Source organism: Mustela erminea, chromosome 9, assembly GCF_009829155.1.
Source record: "Mustela erminea isolate mMusErm1 chromosome 9, mMusErm1.Pri, whole genome shotgun sequence".
In the NCBI taxonomy this organism is placed as follows: domain Eukaryota; kingdom Metazoa; phylum Chordata; class Mammalia; order Carnivora; family Mustelidae; genus Mustela; species Mustela erminea.
Window position 1 is genome coordinate 38673634 of NC_045622.1, and position 26478 is coordinate 38700111.

Below are 26478 nucleotides of genomic sequence, written 5' to 3' on the forward strand. Positions count from 1 at the left end.
TACTGGTACCTTGTGCTGGCTGTCATGTTTTGTATTGTGATGGACAAGCTATTTCATGAATTGCCTGGAGACCTGGGTTCATAACCAACATTGCCACTAACCAGCTGTGCAAACTTATTAGAAAAACAATTTCTGCTTTTGAGTGGTCCATTTTTCTTTTATAGAATCAGTGATTTAGACCTAAGTCCTTACGTCATTAGGTCTCTTATGATTCCTTAAACACTATTTAATTTTAAGGTTTTGTTTTGGATTTTTTTTTTTTTTTTTGGAGGGTGGGCAAAATTAGGTATCTGAACTTCCCACCTATGCCTTTTCCTACCCTCTGGCATCCAAATGGAGCTCACTAATTTAAGGAGAAAAGCACAGAAAGGAGCTTGACCCTAAGGAGAAAAATGAAATGGGCTCTGATTTAATTTTAGAAGGGCAGAGTAAAAAGCAGCAATATATATAAGACATTTGCACATATCTCACCTGATCGCACACTGGGCTGTTGTCATTCACATCACTGACGGTCACTTCCACCATGGCCTGGGTGACAAAAAGCCCGTCGGTGGCAGTGATATTGAGGAAGTAAATGTCTTGTTCTTCTCTATCTAAAGGTCTCTTCACATAGACCTTCCATTCACTCTGCACCAGGCCCAGGGCAAACCTTCCTCGGGGGTTCCCTCCTACAGTGAAAAAAGCATTTTTGAAGATGTGCAATGAAAAGCTTTGATCTACGCCTCCACTGAGAGGCCCGTGTGGGGTCATCCAGCTGGTCTGCCGATTGTATCGTTTACAAAACTGAAAAAAAAAAAAGACAGTCACTTCCTTCTGATTCTCTTGCAACAAAGCACGATATTTATATGCTTCACTTGTAAGGACTGTCAAACAGTAACTTTCCAAGAGAACAGAATGCACTAGAGAAGCTGGAGATGATCTCTTGTTTAGTCCCCCTGAAGGACAATCAAATTCAAACTGCGAACAATCAATCCTCTTCCCGGGATGATACAATTGTCTTTGCACTTTGTCTCAAGAGAGGATGTGATACACTATAGCTCTTGTTACCAAGACAATTTCATTAGCTGGTGATTATGCAATCAAGGGAAGGCAGTCAGTTCTATTAAGGAATCCTTTAATGAAAACTCTCATACAGCTTCGTGCGTCTTACCAGCATGGGTGTTTGGGGGAAAAAAGTTTGCATGACAGAGGAAGACCCATCAGTATTAAATGGCCCAAACCAGGGGTCACGGAACAAGTGGTTCAAATATAAACGCTGCAATTAGATGAAATTTATCAGAGTGACGCTGGTGATCGCAGAAGAAAAGGAGAAGAGATGCAGTAGAACAGCTTTTTATGATACGACACCACCGACAGTGGTCCCAGCAATATGACTTCCCCACATCATTACGTTACCTGGAGACAAAAAGCTGCGTGGACAAGACAGGAAGAGGAAAGGAGAAGACAGCTGCTTTGACCTTCTAATGTTGAAGAGGCAAACAGTGTCACTCACATCATGGAGGAAGGCTGCACAAGACTACTGGCAAGAAGCCCGAAAGCCAGTTAGATCAGCACTATTTTCGTTGGGCATTTAACAAGTATCTATCACCTGCTCCAGTCCAGGCACTGTTCTGGGCAGTACGGCTAAAGCGGCGGACAAAACTGACACAAATCCCCGCTCCTGGGTTGGAGCGCACATTCTAGTGGGGGAAGACCGACCCTAAACAAATAAATAAGGAAAGCGTATATACTGCTTCCTGGCTGAGCGGAGCCATCTCAGCTTCTCACAGTGAATCTTTCAAGGAGCAGAGGGCCAAGACTTGGGTCCTGCCAGAGAGACTGAGGCGGAAGTACAGGAAATTTAGCCCCGCTGCACTTCTCACTGCTCAGGCGTCAGTCCAGGGGCCTCCGCCGTGGGGGGACAGCCGCGGGATAAATGAACCATATTGGGGGTAGACGGTACAGAAATGATGAGGGCCGTATATTCCTCTAGGGCAGTGGCTCTCAGCTGGAAGACAACCCCCGCCCCCCGCCGGGACATTTGTCAACATCTGGAGATATTTTTGAATGTCACAATAGCATCCCCCAGCGGGTGAGGATGGGGCTAACTGGAGTCTCTTGGGCAGCGGCCGGAGATGCTGCCAGGCATCCATCCTACAATGCACAGAGCGGCCACCTACAACAAAAACTCATCCAGTCCCAAATGTCAATAGCGTTGAGGTTGAAAAACCGGCTCTGGCAAGGCTCAGGGTCCTCCCTGGGATATCACTTTCCTTCACCACTGGCTAGGATTCAATTATGCTTCAGTTGAATATTACTTTAGCATGCACAAATTTAACCTCTTTCTTAAATGCTTTCAGTGCAGGCCCACATCTTTTGTTAAATAAAATGATTAATGGTCCTTTGTTAAACTGCGGCAGCACAGCCAAGTTGTGTTACATCAAGAGCAAAAGTTAAATCTAATTAAAATCGGTTGGTGGTTGGCAGGTCTAATAGTAACAGTAGCTTTAAGCTACTCTGTTCTTATTACTTTGGTAGAGTTGATGGGAGGGTCCCTTTAAATCATCCATTGACAATTCAGAGACGAAGGATAAATAATTAAAGCTGAACATTCAGCAAGCCTTTCCAATAGGAAAGTATCCCTCAGAATCTCTAAAAAGCTTTTTGTCTGAAACTGAATGCCAATAAATGCAAGTGAGTCTTTGCTCACTTTTCTGCCCTTGCCACTACGGCTCCTGTCTTTTCTGCAGAAATATACATTTTAATGAAAAAAAGGGAATGCATCAGATAATGCACCAATGCATACAGAGTTAAAAAGAAAGCACCATCAGGAAAATAGTTCCAGGAAGAAACAGGAGAGGAGTAACGCGGAAGAGTGACTCTCCTAAGCACTGACACATGCTCTCCCGTGGATTTTATTCTGCAGTGATTAATTAACTTTCCCACTTACGTACTTAAGCAGATTCTGTGTCCTGAGGGCATTCTAATTAATTCATTTTTCACTTTGAATAATGTAGTTTTTCTAAAGGGAAGCCACCTGACTACAAGTATTGATGGATTCTTTAAAATCTTTTGGCACTTTGCTTATGTTCTGCCTTTGAATGTCACAACATCAAAATACTAGCTTTAAAACACTTCAGTCGTTTTTAGGAAGACTACTCCTGTCCCACCAACCTTTCCACTTGCAGTTTCAAGCCAGTCACCCCCAGGAAGCTACCCCTGCTGAGTGACACTGACATGAAATCCTTTGCCCCTCAGCAACAGTGACACTTTTTTGGTCCGCTCTGGGTGACTTCCTTGATCTAGATTGGCTTTTCCACTGAACTGCTACTTATTATCAGGAAAGACAAAAAAGGGATCCAAGAAAACTGAGTTATCAGGAGAAATACCCTTTGATTTAGAGTTATAACTTAAGAGTTTTAGTAAAAGGTCAAACCACGCCCTTTAATTGGTACAGGTATGTACGCGTGCAGGCATAGGAATTTTCAGCACTGGGAGAAACTTGTGAGTCAAGCTTACTGGGATCAGCTAGTCATTTATTTATTTTAGAATTTTTTTTTCAAGATTTTATTTATTTATTTGAGAGAGCATGGGGGCGGGCAGAGGAAGAGGGAAAAGCAGATTCTCGCTGGGCAGGGAGCCTGATGCGGGGCTCGATCCCAAGACCCTGAGGTCATGACCTGAGCTGAAGGCAGTTGGTTAACCAACTGAGCCACCCAGGAGCCCCAGCTATTTATTTTTCTTACCAATACAAGAAGTAGGATTAGAGTTAAAAATACATGCGCCCCACCCCAAAGCTGTTATTTTAATTTCTTCAAGTGAGATAATTGGCTGGACTCCTTCCTTCCTTCCTTTGACACACACACACACACACACACACACACACACACACACAGAGAGAGAGAGAAGAGCACAAGCAGGGGGCATGGCAGGCAAAGGCAAAGGGAGAAGCGGGCTCCCCAGTAAGCAGGGAGCCCAATGCGGGACTCCATCCCAGGACCCTGGATTATGACCTGAGCAGAAGGCAGCCACCTAACTGACTGAGCCACCTAGGTGCCCTGGCTGGACTCCTTTTTAAACGATATAGCAGCTCAAGGACTGGGTACCAATCTGGGTAATGTGTCATAGGTGAAGGAATGGACTCCAAACTAAGGCTCATTCAGCCACAACCAACAACTGAGAAACCCTGCCCACTCAGAGATCTTTTACTCAGCCCCAGAAAGGTTTTATTACTCTCAACCCCCATCTCATCTCCCTTCTTCTCTCCAACTCTCACCTCCTGCCACTGCCCACCTTTCTTGGGAGAGCAGAGTACACAGAGTGAAAGCCAAGTGTGGCTGACTTACCCGTAATATGGTAGCTCACTTGGCGATTAATGTCGGAAGTGTCTCTGTCCCAAGTGCTGAGGACGGCTACCACCTCGCCAGGAGGGTCACTCTCCTTCACATTCCCTCGGTATACCTCGTGGGCAAAGACTGGCGCATTGTCATTTATATCCGTCACCCTGACAGAGACCAAAGCTGTGGACGAAAGAGAGAAGGCCTCTCCAAGGTCAGAGGCCACCACAGAGAAGGTGAAGGTGGGATCTGTTTCGTGATCCAGGTCCTTCAAGGTACTGATCCAGCCTGTGTTGCTGTCAATGTTGAAGGCTTCCATGACCTTTTCAGGCTGGGAATCTGAGTGCAGGGAGTAAGTGACCTGCCCGTTGGCTCCCCAGTCCGCATCGATGGCTCTCACCTGTGTGAGTCTGGTGCCCACAGGCATGCCTTCCATTATGATCGTCTCATAGCTGGAAGTTTCAAAGACTGGCTTGTTGTCATTCAAGTCAAGTACCTTGATATCTACATCCACAGTAAACACAATGTCTACCTTGTCCAGGGGTATGGTGGCTGCTACTTTAAAGTGGAATGCTGGGCTGACTTCATGATCGAGGCGTTTGTCAACTTTGATCGTGCCTGTTTCCTGCTCTATGATGAAGACACCCTCTTTGTTATTTTCTGGCCGTTCCCCATTAACTGTGCTGAACCTGACATTCTGACTGGGCAAAATCCTCAGGGTGTCCACCGTGCTCCCAATGGCTGTATCTTCTGAAACAGTGAAAGAATACTGAGACTGGGTGAATGATGGCAAGGACGTTTCAGGGGGCAGGACATGAATATAGACAGGGATAAGGGAGTGCTTTACTGGAATGCCCCCATCTACTGCTTTGACAAAGAATGACAGCACTGTGCTTTTCAGCTGGTTAAAATTGCCCTTAGTGACCATCCAGCCATTGTCAGGATCGATTTCTAGGAGGTCAGCCACAGAGACCGAGGCCTCGCTGTATAGAGAATAAGTAATCCTTGAATTTGCTCCATCATCTGGATCCATGGCTTGAACTTGAGTGACCAAGTGGCCTCTTCCAACATCTGCCCTGACACTGGCTCTGTATTCCAATGTCATGAACTGGGGAGCATTGTCATTCTCATCCACAACGATCACTCTCACGGTGCAAAAGGTTGTCCTCCCTCCGCCATCGAGGGCCCTCAAAAAAATACTAATGTCTCCCTCCAGAGGGTTTTCCCGGTCAAGCCTCTCTGTTGTGATGACTTGTCCATTGCTGTCTATGAGGAATCGATCCTTGGCAAAGTCATTGATGATGGCGTAGCTGATCTGCCCATATGGCCCAGGATCCCCATCTGTGGCTCGAATGTGAATGACCTTTGTCCCAGCGGCTGCATTCTCTCTCACCTCAGCTACGTAGGTGCTTTGGGAAAAGGTAGGGCTGTACAGGTTAGCCCCGAGTACCCTGATGTGTACCTGTGCAGTGCTAGTGAATAACCCATCAGAGACTGACACATTGAGACTGTACAAGGGCTCCATCCGCTGCTTCCGGTGGTTGGACAGGGTGATGACGCCACTCTTGCTGTCCATCAGAAAGCTGGTCCGGTCATTCCCAGATAAAATGCTATATTCCAAGCGGTCAAAATCAGAGCTGTCTGCATCAGAGGCTTGAACGCAGGTTACAAAATGGCCCCGGGGGGCTAATTCACTCACATATGATTCGTATATGAGCTGATTAAAAATGGGAGGGTTGTCATTTATGTCTGAGATATAGATATGAACCAAGACCTCGCTGCTCAGTGATGGGAAGCCGTTATCTGTGGCTCTGACTTTCAAAATGCAGTGTTGCACTGACTCATGGTCCAGCATCCGCGCTGTCAGGATCAAGCCACTTGCACTGTCTATGTGAAAATAATCGGTGCTGTTGTAAGTATCCTGGACGATCTGGTAATGTACCATTTTATTGTTTTCTGAGTCTGCATCAGTAGAGACAACTTGCAAAACAGGTGTTCCAATGAGAGAGGCCTCTGATAACGTCGTATTGTATGTGGGTTGATCGAAAATAGGGGGGTTGTCATTTACATCATTAACCAGTAAGTCAACAGTGACTTCAGCCCTGGCACCAGTAAGGGCATCACTGGCTCTTACTGTCAACTTGTAAACAGAGGTGATTTCATAATCCAAAGGGCTAACCACTTTCAGGACCCCAGTGTCAAAATCAATGTTAAACTGTTTATAAAGATCCCCATCAATAATGATGTATATGATGCCTTGGCCTTCTGGACTGGTGGCATTTATGCTTAGAATGGGGGTATCCATTCTGATGTCTTCATTGACTGATGCTGTATAAAAGGGCTTATCAAACACAGGCATCGCTTTGTTGACAATTGTGATGGGAAGTTCTACAGAGGTGGATAAAGAGGGTTTTCCACCATCTTTGGCTAAGATGGTGACTTCATACTCAATGTTGGACAAGTCAGAGTTGAATGCTTCTTTTAAAATAACGTTCCCTGAATTAGGATTAATCTCAAAGTGGCCATAGTCATCCTGTAGTACATAGGTCACTTCTCCATTTGCACCTTTATCTTTGTCAATGGCTGTCACCTGGTAAATTAGAGTCCCGGGCTCAGCATCAACTTGCACAGCAGCATAGTAAGGGAGGCCCACAAAGACTGGAGAATTGTCATTGATGTCTTCAATGTTAACCCTGACCACCACTCTAGCCACACGCAGATGGTCCAGCTCTCGGCTGGCTTCCACCACCAGCTCGTATAACTCTTGTTCTTCACGGTCAAAGGGGACTCCAGTGGTCTGAATGACCCCTGAGGTAGATTTTATCTTGAACTTATTTCCTGGGTTTAAGATGCTGTATTTTAAGGGCTCATTAAGGCGATTTCCAATGGCATTGACAATAGCAACTTTGGTTATGTTAGTGTTGTTCTCTGAAATTGAGGTCGAGTAAAAGCTTTGTGTAAAGTGGAGGCCGCTATCCATGGCTTCTTTAACCAAGATGGTGACCATGGATGTACTGTAGAACTTTCCATCAGACACTTTAGCTATCAACATGTAGTGATCTTTGGAGAGGTTGTTGTTTTTTATGGTGAGCACTCCACTATTTGAGTCAATTAAGAAATGATCCAAGCTACCTTCCATTAAGCTATATGTCAGTTCCGGGGGTACCTCGGAGTCAGGATCTGTGGCACTAACTTTCAAAACCTCCACTCCAACGTAGGTGGGTAGAAGTAAGACAGTTTCAAACACAGCATGGGTGAAAACAGGTGGGTTATCATTCACATCCATTACCTCTATGTTGACCTCAACAGGACTCTCTGCTGTCAGCTGGGGGCTGCCACTATCTCTCACGTGGACATGGAAATGGAAATGGGCAATAGTTTCATGGTCCAGGTTGGCAATTGTTCTGATTGCACCTGTACTGGAGTCCACTGTAAAGAACTTCTTGGCCGTGGACTCCACAATCTGATACACCAGCAGAGCATTCCGGTTGCTGTCGGCATCAGTGGCTCGAATCACCAGTGGGCTATTATCCGAGCTCCTGACAATGCTATTGACTGGGGCAGCTTCACTCAGACTGCCTGAATATTCAGAAAAGAGAAAAACTGGGGCATTATCATTTTCATCAACGATCTGAATATTGACTGTGGCATTGGAAGCCATGCCTGCCATGTTAGTGGCCTGAACGATGAGCTGGTAGAAGGAAGTACGCTCATAATCCAGTGCCTTCCGGGTGGTGATGACTCCAGAATATGGATTTATGGTAAAGATCCCATCAACGTTTCCATCTTTGACTTCATAAATGAGGGTAGATTGACTGATGGCAGCGATTAGAATGACTGATGTTCCAATATCAACATTTTCATTTACTTCTGCTTGGTAGTCTTTGTGAGTGAACTTGGGGTGAGAGTTATCAGACATGGTAACAGAAATGCGCACAATTGCAGTGGCAGACATTGGCGGGGAACCCTGGTCTGTGACTTTGACCGACAGGACAAACTGACCCGTTGTTGTCATGTCTGGTTCTTTGGAAACGGTGATAATGCCCAGGACTGGTTCGATCTTAAATGTGTTCCCAGTGTTCCCTAAAATACAGAGATAAATGGAGAAATAAGTCACACATCATGTTTTGAAGATTAATTTTTCATCTAAAGGATACTTCGCAGCAACATGGCAAGTTGAAAGCAATTATTTATATTTGTTCCATCTCATTATGAAATAGAATGAAAGACTTCTCTTTTAGGGGTATTCAAAAGCAACTGAAGTGAGTTTTTTAAGTAAAATTGTGAATTTCAGGTCAGTATCCTCAGGTCAGAATTTCAGGTGGTGTTAACAACACCACCACCACAAGATTGTGTACAATGCCACTGTTCAAAATGGATTTTTGCCTAAACCAGTGCCATAGTCTATGTTTCATGTTATGAGAAAGACATTTGTAGGAGCTGTTTCAGAACATTATCCCACAGATTATCCCAAAGGTGGGCTTTGCTATATTTCACCCTATCAAAACCAACTTCACTCCAAACACTACTTTGGTGAGGGGTGGTCTTTTGTTCGGGTCTGAAGGACTCTTCTTAAGCTGTTTGCTCTGTAAGTTGTCAGGATATTTTCTGCCACCCTTATGTTGTTCACCCCTCAAACCCTAAAAGACACACGTGCATGCACACACTTAAAACTAGACGTAAAAATTATAAGGCCATTCTTCCAATCTGTAACTGTCCCATTCGCTAAGTACCAGAGAGGTTTCCGGTGACGTAGTGAACTGCCAGTCATCTGAACCAACCTTAAAACCCAAAACTGGAGGCATCACCCTCCCGAAGCCGAGGAACTGGCAATGGGAAGCTCAGATGGGAAGGGCTGTGAACCATGACGCCTCAGACGTTTAGCGCCTCACGTCTGAAACATGCAGTGGTGTGGAGTCTGAGATTGCTGAGAGATGAAGATAATGAGAGAGGAGCAGAGAGTGAGCAACACAAGGTTTGAAGAATGTAAAGAACCTGGCTGAAAAGTAGTGGACAGTTTTACGCAGAATCCTTCACCAAGCTGCTTTTGCTGCTCTCATCAGGCTTTCTGATACTTCCCCAAGAGCACACAGGCTTTCCTGTCTAGATTCTTTGAAAACAAAGTGAAAAATCTTGGTCATTCAGTTATAGCTGCTTTTTTTTTTTTTTTTTTTTCCCTGCTTGAAGTACAGCAGTATCACAGACACAGAGATTGTTATTATTATTAAGACCGGCTCCCTTCCTGATGGCACTTATATGTATCTCCTGAGATGTGCAGCAAATATAGCTGTATACATACTTCTTACAATGTACTTATTCATTAAACTTTTCCATGTCCGAGAATAAAAAACTCATGTTTCTATAAAACCTGCTTATTTTTAAACAATTAAGTTATTTTATTTTTTAAAAGATTTATTTATTTAGAGAGTGAAAGCATGAGCAGTGGGGCACAGGAAGAGGGAGAGGGAGAGAGAGAGAAAATCCTCAAGCAGACTCCTGCTGAGCGTGGAGCCCGACTTGGGGCTCCATCCCAGGAACCTGAGATCATGATCTGAGCCAAAATCAAGAGTTGGCTGCTTAACTGACTGAGCCAGCCAGGTGTCCTCAAGAATTAATTTAACAAACAAGAACAGGATTCCAGCCCCCACATGTGAGTACCGCATAGTGTCCTCTTCTGTGTCAGCATGATAGTTTTTCCTTGCCACCTGAACATGAGCACTTTGTGAGGTCAACATAAAGTTCAATGATCTCATGAGTAAGCGTGCAAACTTTCAATAAATAATGGAATTGAGCGTGAGTTCAACGTCTGATTCGTAGACCCTTGCAAGGAGACAGGAATCATTTCACATCAGCATATCCGGGAGGAAAATATAGAGATTGTAGAGATAATGGGGCCAACAGTCAACCCCAACTGATAAATGCAAGAAAGTCAAGTGTGTCTGTGTTCCTTGATTGTGGAGTCCTCCTGCTGCGGAATCTCCAGCCAAGTCCTCCCTTTCTGCAGACCCAGCACATTCCTTCATGCCCAGCAGGACGTACATGGCAGGGACCAAGGGGAGCCAGCTTCCGGTTTCAAGAAGAACTTCATAACCCTGCTGCCCCATAGCTGCTCACCTGCCTGGCACACCACTCTGGGCTGCTGCTCTTGGACAGCAGGTCGAAAGTGGGCTCTTGGCCTCTTCCCCTCTTCAACATACTCCCTGCCCATTTTCTTAGCATCTGCTTCCTGCTTATTCTCTCCGGCTATCCTTGAACCCCCGGAAACTAGCGTCTGCTTATTTCCTTGGAATCTACAGTTTTTTGTAGACTTTTGGCAGCTGAGCAAAAGCTGTGCTTATCTTACATATCATGACTTATTTAGAATGTAGCACAGTCTGGCACAAAGATGGTGTTCAGTAAATATGTATTAAATGATCAAGAGGAGAGGTGGATCTGAAGAAAGATTGTTAGTCTTCTGTCTGTATGCCCCTTGGGATCCAAGAGGCCCCCGTTGTAACTTAGTTCTTAGTCCTCGTGTCTCCTGTTTTGGAGCCACTCATGAGCCGTTGTGGCGCGAAGGAGAAACCTGAACCAAATACAGGAACTGAAGCTCCACACTCAAATATCCCCTTAGTTCTGTGGGCCCAGATAAAAGCTTCCATAGTTACTTCCGAGGCCGGGCAGGGGTTAGGAAGCATACGGCCCACCAGTAAGCAGAGGTTTGGAAGAGAACCTACGGAAAATATACACTCTACACAACCACCTGTCATTTATTTCACAATGTTGTGGCATCTGGGTCCTCCCTTTCTCCTACCAGGATCAAGGAAGGAACTGGCTTGGCCAGGAGCAGTCCAGGGCTTGTGGAGGTCTGTCTGTCCACAAAGGAGCCCCAGGACCACTTGGGACTTACTGTGTACACTGAAATCCTCATTATCTTCCTACACAAACAATCAGAGGTTGGTTTTTTGTTTTGTTTTTTTTTAGTTACCAATCATTCCTATGAGTTTCTGGAAATACGAGTTTTCTACAGAAAAGATGTTTTAAGAAAAAAACTTTTCTCTCTATTTTTAGTCAGCAGTTAAAGGAATGACGGAATCCTTTGTCTACCCATAGCACCAGGCCTCAGCGTGTGGCTGTGGAAAGATAAGGAAAGTGGTTTTGTCAGCAGGATGGGAAATGGCACTCGTGCATCTCCTCAGAACTTCCCGATTGGCTTAGAAGTTATCTGCCTAACTAGGAGACTGTAAATAGTAGCCTTAATGATAAATACAAAATCAAGCAGACACCGTAGACAATGTTTAAGAAATGCTAAATAAAAAAAAAACAGAAATCAAACTCCCTACCTCAGTGAGCACAGGGATATGGAAAAATGTAGGCACGTGGATGAATACCAGGAAAAGAAAAATATATCTAAGATTAGGGAAAAAACTGTGGAAAGAGTCCAAAGAGCTCCTGGATCAGGCGATACTTTCTGTGACATTATTTAAACATTTGTGTTTTTAAAAAGAAGCTTCCTTACATTATTTGTGGAACTAGAAGAACAAGGATTATATAATTAAATAATTAAAATTTTCTGTGGTAAACAACAGATGCCAAATAGCACTTAAAAAAATACTGGTCAGGCTTTAGGTTAGAAGAAAATTCCATAAATATCTACAAAAGAAACAAGTGAAGTTGCTTGGGGCAACTGGCTGTTTGAACTACTCTCTTTTATTTCTCTACCTTTTTTTTTTTTTTTTCTTTGTATAGAGCTTAGCTTCAACGCTGATACAATGTGGGCGCCGAATACAGGAAATAGTTTTAGATTATCATTTGTTGCAGTGGCTTTTGTATAAAGAAGATGGTTGGCTTTTCTTTCTCTAATATTTTTTAGTCCCAAACTGTCATTCTAGCATTCATATTTTAATTCAACCACTCACAAAAATGCTCCACATTTAAATCATGGGAAAGAGGCCTTTCCAGCACTGGCATAAAAGGAGACATCATTTGGCATTATGCACGACAGACATAATGTTGCAGAACATTTTGGAAATACGTGGCTTGAATATTAAAAAAAAAAAAAAAAAGACTGAAGAGGGGAAGGGAAAATACAGCAGATAAGGGGTATTTGTAATTGTTAGGTTCATAGTCTCATCCCTCGCTTGGACAATCATCTCTTCTGTCATAAATGTTTTGTTCCTGTCCATCCTCAAACCATCAGGGAAGTAGAGTCTGGCCTTAAGGATGTCAAAATTGATTTTAAAAATCTCAGATTTAACAGAATGTGAGCCTGTATGAATTCATCTGTCTGCTTAAGCAGGCAGTTCAGTATCTCCCACCGAGACATGTAGGATTCAATTCATGGAACAGCCTGGCAGCCCCCAGGAGATGGGAGACTTTGGTTATTTTCGTCTGAGGCCATGGCTTGTTGACCTATTGGTAAAAGCCACTGAGCTTACCATGCACTTCTTCTCTTTCCTCCATTCCATAAAAATCCAAGAACACCACCGAGAACACCATCAAAGGGAACTCTTTCCTCACCGTGAGTGCTGGAAAACGTATTACCAAAAATGCCAAGAACTTGATAGAGCCATCATCACGCAGCTGGGGCAGTGGCTTGGCCACACAATGCTTTTGGAGCCATTCCAGGGTGACTATGTGAATTTCACATGGTGATAAACACTGAAGAGGGTCAAAAGCCATGCATTATGTTGCAATCTGTGCAACAGCTCTCACCTGCTTCTATGGTATATATGAGTTCTGCATTTTCCCCTTTGTCTTTGTCCAGAGCGGTCACTTGCAGAACAGCTGATCCCAGAGCAGCCGATTCAAACACAGATGCTTCATACAGCGGGTTGGTGAAATAGGGACTGTGATCATTAGCATCTTCCACATTCACAATGACGCGGGCCAAGTTTCTTCGATAAGGAAACTCCTGATCTCTGACCTTTAGGCAAAATACAAGAAGTGGTAGGACTAAAATCTTAAGTTGCAAGGAACTTGCACGGCTATGTCTGTGGCAAACAGAAAATGGGGTAGGTCACGGAAAGTGCTTGATGCCATCCCAGGCACGGGGCAGGGCCACGGTAAGTGATGGTGCTACCAGGGGAGGGCGCTAATGGTGAGCAAACTGAGAGCTGCGGCCACACCCATTTCATGATGACTGGCCCGTGGCTTGTGTTCAGCCTGTGTTCGTGGAGCTGCCACAGCACTTTCCTCTGAACCACCGCCCACAGCTGGTCCCCTCTCGTTCATGTATCTAGCTGCTAATGGAATGGTGGATGGACGCTCTTCTGAAAGGGACACTCGAACGTTCAGTGAGAGAACTCATAAATGCAAAGCAGGCATTGCCCTCCATTCATTCATTCAACAAACATTTATTGTCACCTATTATCTGTCAAGTCCTGGCTTCGCTTTGGGGGTTCAGCAGTGATTCAGATATGGTCCTTGCCCTCCAGATGCTAACAGGTGGGTGGGGGATAGAAACAAGCAAATGGGTAGGAGGCCTGGTGGTGAGTGCCGGAATGGGAGGGAGTCATAAGAAGCAGATAACCGGGCGCTCAGCTTCTTGGAAGAGGTAACAAAAATAAGTAGAAATGGCCAAACGGTGGTGTGGGTAGCATGTTTCAGGCAAGGACAGCCTCCAAGGCAAGGCCCAGGACTGAGAGAGAATCCTGATTCCCAGGAAAATGAACCAAACCTTAGTTTCTAAAACGCCAGACCCCCCTTGTGACTTCACTGAGCCACCTGACTGCTTTAAAGCCTCCCCTGGTTTGCATATGCCAGAAACTTGCAAATAATCAACCCTTTAACCCTCACTGTGTGATTTCGCTATAATTTTATGTTGCGCTAATCAAATGTGTGCCTTGCGTTTGTTCAATTTTAGACTCCATAACTTCAGAGAGATGTGGAGAAATTAGAAAGCAGACTGAGGAGAGCCATCAAAGTAAAAGGGCTTTTCAGAAAAAGTACCTAGAAGGAATGAGCAAAAGGACTAAAATGGCTTAGCACGGAGAAAGGCAGCCTAAAGGACATGTTTGCGCTAAATAATCCATTACAGCCATGACAAATGATACAGGGTGACCAAACTGAATTTTGAGTTTGTTAAGGAAAGCATGAACAGAAATGCACTGAGTCGTGAGGATGGAGTTAGTCCTTGGCATACGGTTTCTGCCCCTGAATAAAGCTCATGCAAAAACAACGGGGTGAGTGTGCTCAGTCCTCCTGCATGTAGACTGGCCTGCCACACCCAGGGACCAAGCTGACCTCTGTATTTGGGGATTATTGAGACCTAGGTCGGCTCCAGTGGAATGTCCAAGGGTACAGAAGTTTTGTCTCTTTCCCATTCCCAGGGTTTAGAATGGTGCTTGGTACACCGTAGGTGCTGGAGAAATATCTGTTGAAGGAATGAGAGGGTGGATCGGATCATCCCTCTGAGTCTCTCTTGCTCCTCCCACCTGGGGTGGGTTGGGGCGGGAGGATGTTTCTCAGCTGGAAACTTCCAAGGGCATGGTCTTCTTCCTCTGGCCCAGGAGTGTTTCCAGACTTGGGGAGAAGGAAGAGTAGTGCTTAGAGGAACATCACTTCCAGCTGCTAGGAAACTGGTAGCATCTTAACATGTTTTTAAAAGCAATCAGTACCCAAGGTTTAGTCTGTGTCTCAAGAAACTTAGGGGGTCTGTTAAGCAGGGGCTGTGCGATTTCCCCCAGGTTTCTTGGGTGGTCAAAGGGATAGATTTTGGTCAATAAACTAGTCAAGGATGTTTCTTATCAATCTCTACTTCTCATTTATGGGAACTAAGAAAATTCCATTTTAAAATTAAAGCAACTTCCACATAATTTGGAGGTCCCATGAACCCAAATTCAAACTTAATGAACACTCTCCGCAGGCTGGTATGTTTTGAGAGATCTGTTTTGGGTGGCGGTATTTATGACCAGATCCAACGCCAGTGCAGTAAGTAATAAATCAGTCTTCTAAATGCTTCCAAGGACTGAGCAAGGCATATTTTGAGTAAATGATTACCCTTGTGATTAACTTCTCAAGGAACTTCTTTTAAACTTTTCCACAGAATCTTCTGGATGAGAACCAATATCATAGCCTGGAAGATTTACCGAAACATGGCCTGTTCCTTCTCTTCCAAGTCAGCCTGTCAGCAGCCACTGTTGCAGAACTCATCTACTCTTTCAGTCTGGCATAAATATCTGGTCACTCCAGGAGAGTAGCCATTTTCCTCAGGGAGATAAAAAGGCAGAAACGAAGGTGGCCCTGCTGTGAGAAGACCAAATTCACTCCTACTTACAACATTTAAGGGCCCCATACTTCTGAAGACCAAGGGTGACAGACTGTGTTAGGAGAGCGCAATAGCAGTGTGGTCCTACCATGATGTTGAGGATATGCTTGTCCTGGGCCTCGTGGTCCAGCCTCTCAGCAGTGTAGAGCACGCCAGTGCTAGGGTCAATCCGGAATTTCCTCATGCTGGCCGAGTCGATGCTACTGTGGACAGTGTAGCTCAGTTTGTGCTTCTCGTCTCTATCTGTGGCTTCAATCTGCAAGATCTCTGTATCTGGAAGCACGTCCTCAGAGATTGTGACATCGTAATTCGGCTGAGAGAATTCTGGGCCATTATCGTTATTATCCAGCACTTTGATAAATACCTATAGTTAAAAGAAGACAAGAGTGATGGTGAATGCCAATTCACTCATTGCTAATAAAGAGGCCCCCTCCCTCTCTCCTCCCTCCACGTCCTTGGAGCCCAGCTTCCAGTAGTAGCTATCTCAATATGTAGGAAGATCTCATATGAAAACATTCCATAATTAGAGGCTGACAATAAACCAGTAGTTCACATAAGCAGGAACATAAACTATGAGCTAATCAATATTCTCACTATTAATTGAACAGCTGAGACAGGCCCCTGGGAGTGATAAAGCCATGGACTATCTCAGGCATAATGTAAGCGATCACAAGGTGACCTTAGTCTGGTACGTTTCTATTATCTTAAGTTTTATTATGAGCTCCTTCAAGTGGATGCAACATGGAAACAGCGATGGGATAGTAAGACTAATAATGAGGCAGAGGAAGGGGAAGCACAAACACAGGTGTGGTTTTCTCAGAGCAATCAGAACTCAACTGCAGGGGCCCCACACAGTGGTTCTTCTTCAAATGGGAGACATCTGGCGAAGAGCATGGTACTGATGATGGTGAAAATATGGCATTCCCAAGTTTTTTTCTTTTCTTTTTTTTTTAAGAGTTTATTCATTTATTTGACAGAGAAAGAAAAAGAGTGGGAGCACAAGCAGGGGGAAAGAGAGAGAGAGAAGCTCCATCCTAGGACCCTGGGATCATGACCTGAGCTGAAAGCAGACCCTTTACCGACTAAGCCTCCCAGATGTCCAAGTTGTTTTTTTTAATAAGGCATTTTCTTACAAAACATTTCAGGCAGACATAAATAAGTAATAGTAATAAAATAACCAAGTCATAGTTTAATGAACCCTCACATATTCATAGCTCAGCTTTGATGGTGATCAATTTATGGCTAATCTTGTTTTAAATATGTACTTATTCATCCCTGTCTGCTCCCCATTTTAGTTTGAAGCAAATCCCATCTTTTCAGTATGTATCTTTAAAAGATAGGGACCCTTACTATGAACACACAAACACATACACACTACCATTACTGCACCTAAACCAAGAAAACAATAATTTCTTAATATTAAATATTCAGGGTGTTCATAGTTCTATAATTTTTTAAGGTGTTAGGTATATTTATAAAAAGAAACATATTTAAAAAAATCAGGACATGTAAATAGGGTCCAAACATTACATTTGGTTGGTATGTCCTTTAATTATCTTTTAATTTATAGGTTCCCCTTCTGTCTCCTTTTATTTCCTTGCAATTTTTATGTTGTTGCTGCTGGTGGTAAACAAACTGTACCATTTTCTCTTAAGGTGTCACAGCCCAAATTTTGTTCATTCTTCCCATGTCCCTTTGTTCTCCATGTCCCTTTGTTTTCTGTATTTCTTACAAACTGCTAGTTTGATCTAGGAGACTTGATAAGATTCACATTCAATTTCCTTTCTCTTCCTTTTTTTTTTTTTTGACAAAAAAAATTTCTAATGAGTGAGACAGTATATTTCCATCTGGATATATATACTATCTATTTATCATCCTTGTTTTGTGGTATTAGCAACCACTGAAGATCATTACAGAGATAACATTTGTTTATTAAAAATATGAAATGGTAATGTTTTATTCCTCATTTCTTTGGTAGAGTAGTTCTAAAAAGAAACTTCTTTCCAATTACGTGGTTTATTCTGAAGGACAATTTATGTAGTAAAGTCATAACTAATATTTCATTCTTTGCCTTCGTTTACTATTTCAAAATAACAAATTGGTTCTCCAACTCATTATTTTTTTTTTCAAGCATTGGTATGAGTGCATGAATTTAATCAGATGATATATTTCTGTCTGTTGCAGGTACTATACTTACTGATGCACGAATGGCCCTTCCTTGGCCAGTGGGAGCCTCTTCAAGTTGGCCTTTGAGATCTTTCAACACAATTCTTAAAGTCTTTGATAGCTTCTTTGCTTTCTAATAATTGCTACTGGTGATTTTTTCCAGGGTCACCTTGTACATTTTCTGACTCAGTCTTACATTATCCATTTCTCTCTCCAAAAATCATTGATTTCTTCTTAATTAGAAAATGGTGCTAGGAATGATCATGGCTATTGGATTTGCTATTGTATTTAGCTTTTTTCAGTGGACGGTCAGCAAAGGTCTTTTGTTGTTAATAATCATTTCAGGAGTTCATACTGACACTTCCAATTCAAAATTAGGGTATCATGTTTTTTACTTAATCTCATTCTTTTTATATTTGTATCCCACGCTGAAACCCCAACCTAAAATTTCTCATGCTGAATGACATCATCACAATTATTCACTGTTTTATATGAAATACATGCACACAAGCCTCAAATTAATAATACAATATTGGTACTGCAATTACATTACAACTATGATCATTCAAAAGCAATTTAATATTATTTTTAGTTCTTTTGGTCTTTGAGATTTATTGCACTAGGGATATATAGTCACATTAGTATGTTTAAAGTCACAGAAGAGTTCTTCTTTGTGTAGCTATGCCATCAACATATATATGTTCATTTGCTTCCAATTACTTTCAAATTTCAAACTTGTTTTAATATTGAATTTTGTTTTACATTATATGTAAAAGTACCAACGTCAAATTTACAAAAACAGTATAATTAAAGTAGTTTAGCTTCTGTCTCTTTCCCCCTCATCCTATTCACTTCTTTTCTTATAGGTAATGATATTTTTTAAAGATTTATTTATTTATTTGAGAGATAGAGACAGAGAAAGGGTGGGAGGGGGGCAGGGGCAGAGGGAGAGAGAATCTCAAGCAGACTCTGCCCTGAGCCTGGAGCCCCAGCTTGATCTCATGACCCTGAGATCATGACCTGAGCCAAAACCAAGAGTTGGTTGCTTAATTGGCCACCCAGGCACCCACCCACCAGGTGCCCCCAGTGAATGATTTTTAAAAGTTTAATGTTATGTTTTATCCATCTCTTTCACTAATATAAACATATTGTATACATTTCCCCAACCCCTGCCCCCCACCCCGGGCACACCGACATGCTATGTCACTTAACATCATATCAATGATTCTCAATTGAGGATGACTTTGTCCCTAAGGGGATATTTCGCAATATCTGGAGACATTTTTCGTTGTCCAGTTGGGAGTTGGGGTGTTCCTGGAATCTAATGGATAGGGGGCAGCGATGCTGCTAAACATCCTACAATGTACAGGCTTGTGCTCACAACAAAGAACGATCTGACCTGAAACATCAATAGTGTCACTGTTGAGAAACTCTGCATTATCATATTCTAAAGACTAACCCACACCATACAGAGATACTCTTCCAGTGAGTAGGTGGGTCACAGTTTATTCAACCATTCCTCTATTGATGCTCACGTAAGATGTTTCCCATTTTCACTCTTAGAAAGAATGAGCAAAGAGAAGTCTTGGGCCCGGGTCTTTTTATATTATGCTTGGGTCCCTACAATTATGAGTGTTGGATCAAAGGATAAGTGCTTATATAGTTTTGTTAGTTATTTCCATATTCCTCTTCCCGAAAATTTTATTAATTTGTATTCCCATAGCAATATATAAGAATGGCTGTCTTCCATAGCTTTGCCAACAGCATACATACTCAAACTTTTGTATTTTTTGCCAATCTGATGGATAAAAAATAGCATTTCAGTGTACTTGTAATTTGTCTTTCTCTTATTATGAGGATGAGCATCTTTTCATATGTTTAAGAGTCATTTGCATTTCTTTTTCTGTGAAAATTATATCAGCTCATTCTTTTATGGGTTAGATGGCCTTTTACTTCTTTATTTTTGGAAGCATGGTGATATAAATTGCAAATATGTTTTCAATTTTTGTCACTTAACTTCATTTTGCTATGGTGATTTTTTTTTTTTTTTTGCGGGGGGCATGCAAAAGCTTTTATTTTTATTTTCATGGAATTGAATACATCAGTCTTTTCCCTTATTGTTTCTGGAAGCTGAGTCATAGTTTAGAATATTTTGTACACTTTCAGGTTACAGGTGAATACACTCATTTTTAAAAAAATAGCACTTGCATGTTTCCTTTTCTTACATGCTCTACTCCATTTGGAATTTTTCCTATATTATGTGAGGAATGGATCCAGTTTTATTTTTTCCACATGGCTTTCCCTTTATTTTAATACCACTTTTTACAAGACCATCAAATTCCCACTGATTTGAGAAGCTTTTATTGTATGCTAAAGCTACATATGCAAATGGTATATTTCTGGATTTTCTATTGTGTTTCATTGTTTATTTGTCTTTTCATATGTCAATATAAAATATTTCAATTACAAAGGCTTTACAGAATGTATTAACTGGAAAAGTTAGGCCCTTTCTTTGTTCTTCTTAAGGGTTTTCCAGGCTATGCTTACTTTGTTGTTCTTCAAAATGAATTTTATAATTGACTGGTATAGCACCTGACAAAAAATTGATAGTGTTTTAAATTGCTTTATGGCAAAAGGATAGGTTAACTCTAGGAGAACTGATCCTTTATGTGTGCAGAGGGAGGGGCAGAGGGAGAAGAGGAGAGAGAGAGCCTCTCCAACCAACAGCACTGTAAGTCATGCCTGAATGAAGCCCATCGAACACACATATTTTCTTTTCAGGCACATTACGTCCTTCTTGCACTTGGGAACACTAGATTGCACTTCAGTACTACGTTTTGGGGTCTTTCAAATCATGAGATTACCAACAAAGAACACAAAATGCAAAAAAATGTGGCACTAAATAGACTGCAAATAGGACACTTGTACATAGTATGAGAGCTGAGACAAGATGGTAGAACATTACCTCGTTCAACAATAGCAGGGAAAATATTTGGCTGCTCTGCACATGTCAGGGAATGAACACGGGGTGCTGAGAACGTTGATTTTAGGATTATAGATAAATTTCAGAGATCATCAATGCATACCCAGCATCTAGCTCAGGGATGGATACTTCACAGGCACTCGATAACTATCATAGTTAAATATTTGGTATCTTGGTATATGTAGGTACTTTAGGCATAGATTGAGATACCACAATTATATCACAAAATCTTTGATACCACAGACTTTATTCTCTTAGGCCATGATCCAGGTGAAATGATGATTATAAAGATGATGATGATCATAATATTAATAGTATAATTTAATAATAACAATGACAACAATAAAACTCTTACACATTGTAGTAATAATAGTAGCAGCAATTACATCAATGATGATATACTTTATTTTTATAGTACTTAACAAAAGCTCCTTTATTTTTGTTGAGTTTTCTTGAATTGGGGACTATCTTAATTATTAAAAGCACTGAGGGGTGTCTGGGTGGTTCAGTTGGTTAAGTGTCTGACCCTTGATTTTGGCTGGTTGTGGGATACAGTCCCATGTCTCGCTCTGCGCTGGGCATGGAGCCTGCTTGGGATTCTCTCTCTCCCTCTCCATCTTCCCTTCCCCTGTCTCCAGCTCTTGCATGGGTGTGAAAGGACTCTCCCAAAAACAAACCAAACCAAAACAAAACCACCCAAACTCATATATCCAAAATGCACAAACCCCAGGGAGTCCATGTTGAAGGATTAAATTTCTTTTACCTTTTTTCTTTATAAATTTTATAACACAGATTGCTTTATCTCATCTATTTGCACTGGCTAATAATTATAGCACAATGTTAAATAGTAGTGAAGATGGTCACCTTCTTGTCTTATTACTGACTAGCAGGAAAACTTTTACCAATTGTCCTTGAAAAGTAATATGCAGGCATTTGGCTGCATTCTACAAAATTATTTACTTTTTAAAATAAATGTGGTCAGACCACGGCTCCCCCTATAAATTTCTGCACGGTCATTCACTTTGGTGCATATGAGCTTTTCTGAAGAAAAGAAAAGGGCAGTGCTATGACCTCTGTGTCAGGAAGACTTGCCCACAGAGTGAGTCTGACATGGGAACAAGATTTGCCTGGAGTTTATGGAAAAAAAAAAAAGGAGGGGGGAAGCAAGAAGTGTGCTGTGAGTTTTAGGTATTGTTTCTAATCTTCACTCTATTTGGAAGTCATACTAGATTCTTTGATTGCCAATTCTTCCTTTTAAAAAGTTCAAGTTAACTTAGTCAAGATGCTAAAATATTTGTGTTCACAGAAGCAGTTATATTAACGGAATAAAAAAGCCTTTCCAGCCAGCAAGGCTGCCCTGACCTTCACAAAGTTTTTAAGTTGACGTGCTCCTGAAAAGCTTGCCTCTTTCTGCTTGCTTTGTCTTGAGCCTAATCTACAGTCAGAACAAGTGTTTCTCTGTCAAAGACTTCCTTTTCCTCATTTGCTTTTTATTTCCCACAGTTGGGGCCATTTGTGAGCTCCTGAACTAACAAACAAAGCAAAGTAACCCTCAAAGACGTTGTGCTCAAAATGGTAATTGAAAGGCCTAAGGAAGTACAATGGAATCAAAGTGGGAGGAAACCTGAATGTAGGAAGTCTCTTCAGAGCTGGATTCAATGCTGCTCCCCACAAACACTTTGGGTTTTGCAAGCTCATCGAAGCTAAGTTTGGGTAGATGCCAAGCCTGGCTTTACAAAGGCTCATGGAATGAAGTGTCCATGGGGTGTGTTAGAGGGTAAGGCCTCCGTCTTTTATGAGAACCAATTAAGTCTTAAATTACCGAACCTCTGTTATGCCCCTCTTGGCATTTCAAAACCATACTTAAAAAACTCAATGGTTGTGATGTCAAAGGTAGTGCCCCTTTTAATCTCCCCAGGTTTACAAGTCTTGTATTTGAACGTGTATATAGAAAAAAATGTCGGTATGTTTGTTTAACAATGTATCAATCCATATCATATATGTGTCTTAAACTTTATGGTCCTCAGGGTATTAATGGGAAAAATGAGAATCAGAGAAGTCAGAGGTTGTGCCCAAAGTACCAATGGCAAGGCTAGACTTAAACTTGGTCATATGGAGTCAAATTTGACACTCATTCCATTATATCATTTCCATATACCCTTAAATTATATACACACTAATTATAAAAGCACTAACATGTATGTGAACAATTACATGTGCAAATATTATATGCTTTGCTATACAGTAATCCTGACATGAGAGATAATTGACATGATCATTGTCATTTGGGGAATATTAATCGTAGGATTATTCTAAATAGAAAGTTCCCTGCTGCCTTTAAAATTGGAATCCATCTTCAAAAATTAATTTACTTGTAAGTTGTTAGGCACAGATCTATGACATATAGTGAACTTTTATCATTACTATTTTTTTTTAACAGAAAGTCCCACCTTGAGTGCTGTGACGTGTGTAAACCTGGTGATCCACAGACCTGTACCTCTGGGGTTAATAGTACATTATATATTTAAAAATATAAAAAAAAAAATAAGAAAGTCCCACCTTAGAAACCTGCCCTGCTGCCTTTTTTTTTAAGTCTCTATGTTAATTGTACTAGTTCCAGTATTTTCCTAATGTAAATGTATAAGGAGGCTCGTGGCTACTTCCTTTCTCATCTACTAAGAGGGAGATGACACTAAAGAAGAGAAAGAAAAGCTTTGACAACGAAGGTATCCCTTGGGAGTTCTTCATCTAGGGAATCACGGAGCAGCTTTGGCAAAAGGATTCATTCCTATCCTCACCGGCCTTTGAGCAGGTATAAGGTAGAGGGAAAGGGTAAGACAGAGTCTAAGTCTTCAGGACAAAGTCTGCTTTTTGAGGAAGAAGGCCAGTTAGGAACTCCCAACACATCCCAACACATCCCAAGACAAAAGAATGGAATCCTCACGGCTGTGGAGGGCAAGGTCCACCCAGGGAACATTAACCAGGCTAACCAAGGCTAACCAAGGCTAACCAGACCTCTCAGTCCCAGTGCATACACTCTTTTGGTAGAAAACCTCTCTGGCTCATTAACTCAATTAACTGCTTTTGTGGAGCTGAAGAACTTTGGAGATTATCTGAAAGAGATTTTTAATCTCAGGTTTGGCTATGGAGCATACAAATACAAACTGATTTTCATATCTTTATAAATCAAAGCAAGACTTGAATAAGAAAAGCATATTAAAATCACAAAAGCATAAATCACAAGCCCCTGAATCAAATCAATGTAATTTTTATATTATTATTTGGGCATGAATATCTCTGTTGTCTTTCATGAATAACAATGAAAGGCACACACACAGTATCTTATAGCTATCAGGTATATTATTCCAATTTTAAGTTGAGGATTAGACTAATAATAACAGCTGCATATGTCCAGCACATCACAGATCTTGAGATAGCTCAAAAAATCTTATTTTATCCTGATAATAACCTATAAAGTATGGAAGGTGTTATCCCCATTCTACAGAAGAAGCTGAGTCTCACAAAGACAGTACTACATTTCATGAAAACAAAGACAAGAAGTAGTTCAGTGCTGACTTGAACTTGGGTCATCTGATTCAAGGTCAGTGCTCCTTCCTTTATACCAGATGCTGCCACTAATGAATCATGTATAGAAGTGTAGGGAAAAGTTTCTGAAATCTGATTTTGAGAAGGAAAAAGTGGGTTTGGACCTCGTTACCTGTGTACGCCGAGGATAGCCACCCAACCCATGTGTGTGCCAGTTTCTCACTAGAAAAGTAAGTGTAGTGATAATACTTGATTTAACTATTCCCAGTAAGACAGGAAAATAAAACAAGAAAGAAGCTTGGTTAAGTGTCATTAGGCAAAAACCAGTCAATATATATTACTATATATTTCTATCCATTGGTCCTTTGGAAGAGCCGTGTTCTGCATTTATTTAAATTTGTTATGAAGATACAGTAGCTCAGATGGACTTGATAGATGTATGGGGAAGGTTTTTAAAACCCGTAATTTCTCATTCTTGGTAATGTGTGTCCCTGTGGCACATAAACGCATCTGGCTAAGTGGAGGCTCTGAGGAGACTGGGATATTTTGCTCTCTCCCCAGCATGTCTGGTTGGCTATGAGACATTCTACTAGTCACAGGTGGCATTATGTTCCCCAGGCAGCAATCGTAACAGGTGTCCCCCTCATAACCAGGAGAGTCAGGTGGGTTTCTCTGGCTAAGTGTTCTAAGGTGGCTACCTTAGATCAGGTAGTAAAGATTTACCCTTGCTTTTGAGAGGCGGCTCAGGGCAGTGGTTGAGAGAGAAGGTTCTGGAATCTAGCTACCTACCTCTGAATCCTGACCTACTCAAGTTACATAAACTTGCTTTGCTCAGTTTCCTTTTCTGCAAAATGAAGATGACAACAGTTTCTTATTTCTAACATAACAAATGACCACAAACCTGGTTTAAAACAACACCCATTTGTTATCGCCTGGCTTGGCAAGTCAGAAGTTTGAGTACAGTGTGGCTCGCTTGTTCATGAGACTCTTACATAGAGTCCCACGAAGCCAAAATGAAGAGGTCAGCAGGGATGTGTTCCTTTCTGGAAGTTTCTGGGGGTGAGTCAGCTCCAGGCTCATTCAGGTTATTAACCAAATTGAGTGCCTTGAGGTGAGAGGCCGAGGTTCCCATTTCCTTGTGGGCTGTCAGCTAGAGCCCCTTTCAGCACCTCAAGGTTACCTTCGTTCCTTGCCATGTTGTCCCCTCCCCAACTGAACTAGTGATGAGGTTTCAAATCATCTCACATTTGGAATCTCTGACATCCCCCTTCGCTGCCTCTCTTCCTATGCCAGCTGGAGAAACTCATCTTACGTGCTCATTTAGTACATCTGAATCTTTAGAACTCGAAATCTGCAGAATCTTGTTATATTGTGTACTCATGCTAGGGAATCTTAGTAAGGAAAAGGATATTTATTTGCCACCAGGCACAAGAATCCTACAAGTTGGGACAAAAGAACAAAAAGGAAGATGAAGGGAGGGTTTTCATGTAGACACAGAGATCCCTGAGGCTCTGATAGAGATGACATTTGTGAAGTGAAATTCTACATGTTGTTTCTGGCTGATTTGAAGCCCTTGTCATAGATGTTTTATGATTCCAAAGGAACAAAGGAAAGAAAAGTTCCCAAAGGAAAAACTGAACAGGTGTTTTGGGCTACAAAACATTGATTTAGTTATATGGTGAAGGGTACTGTTTGATGATGGAATCATGAAGTTGGCCTTGGGTCATGGGTTGGAGTGTGCTTTAGTGATTTCTAAAAGAAATCTAGAATGCCTTTTCTTTACCAAAACATCTTTTTGTAATAATGTCCTTGATACTGAGGGCTTTGACTAATTGAGAGAACTCCTTCTGTCTTTATTGTCAGAGGTTCTGTGGCAAATGTGAGCAGAGGCCTGGATTGACATAGGATGGACAGGGACTGGGTGGGTGTTCAGGCCCAAACACAGCCTTATGGACAGAGTAATGGTTTTCTGGTGATAATAATGATGACACACAAGTTTATACTTGGAAATGGTTAGTTCTCACTTCTTGAGACCCTGGAGACACAGAGTGACTTGGAAGGATTTGACAAGAAAATCTCTTGCTATCCTTCATTAACCTACTTAGCTCACCCTTGCCAAAGGAAACCTCCAAGTTCACCCCCATTCTCCCACTTTCCCATCTGCTCTAGAGATATGTATGTTAGTCTGAACTAAAAATCAGCCAAAGTAGGACTTGAAC

At 41.9% G+C, this 26478-nt stretch overlaps 1 protein-coding gene across 5 annotated transcripts in view; it reads right to left on the reverse strand.

Moving 5' to 3' along the window:
• FAT3 (FAT atypical cadherin 3) overlaps positions 1-26478 on the reverse strand; it is a 648153-nt gene that overhangs the window by 85278 nt on the left and 536397 nt on the right. For all 5 annotated transcript variants that reach the window (XM_032359439.1, XM_032359437.1, XM_032359438.1 and 2 more), the window contains 4 exons: positions 15653-15928; positions 13011-13221; positions 4326-8399; positions 472-668 (listed from right to left, as the gene is read on the reverse strand). In XM_032359439.1, coding sequence (XP_032215330.1) covers positions 472-668; positions 4326-8399; positions 13011-13221; positions 15653-15928 — 4758 coding nt within the window. The remainder of the gene's footprint in view (positions 1-471; positions 669-4325; positions 8400-13010; positions 13222-15652; positions 15929-26478) is intronic.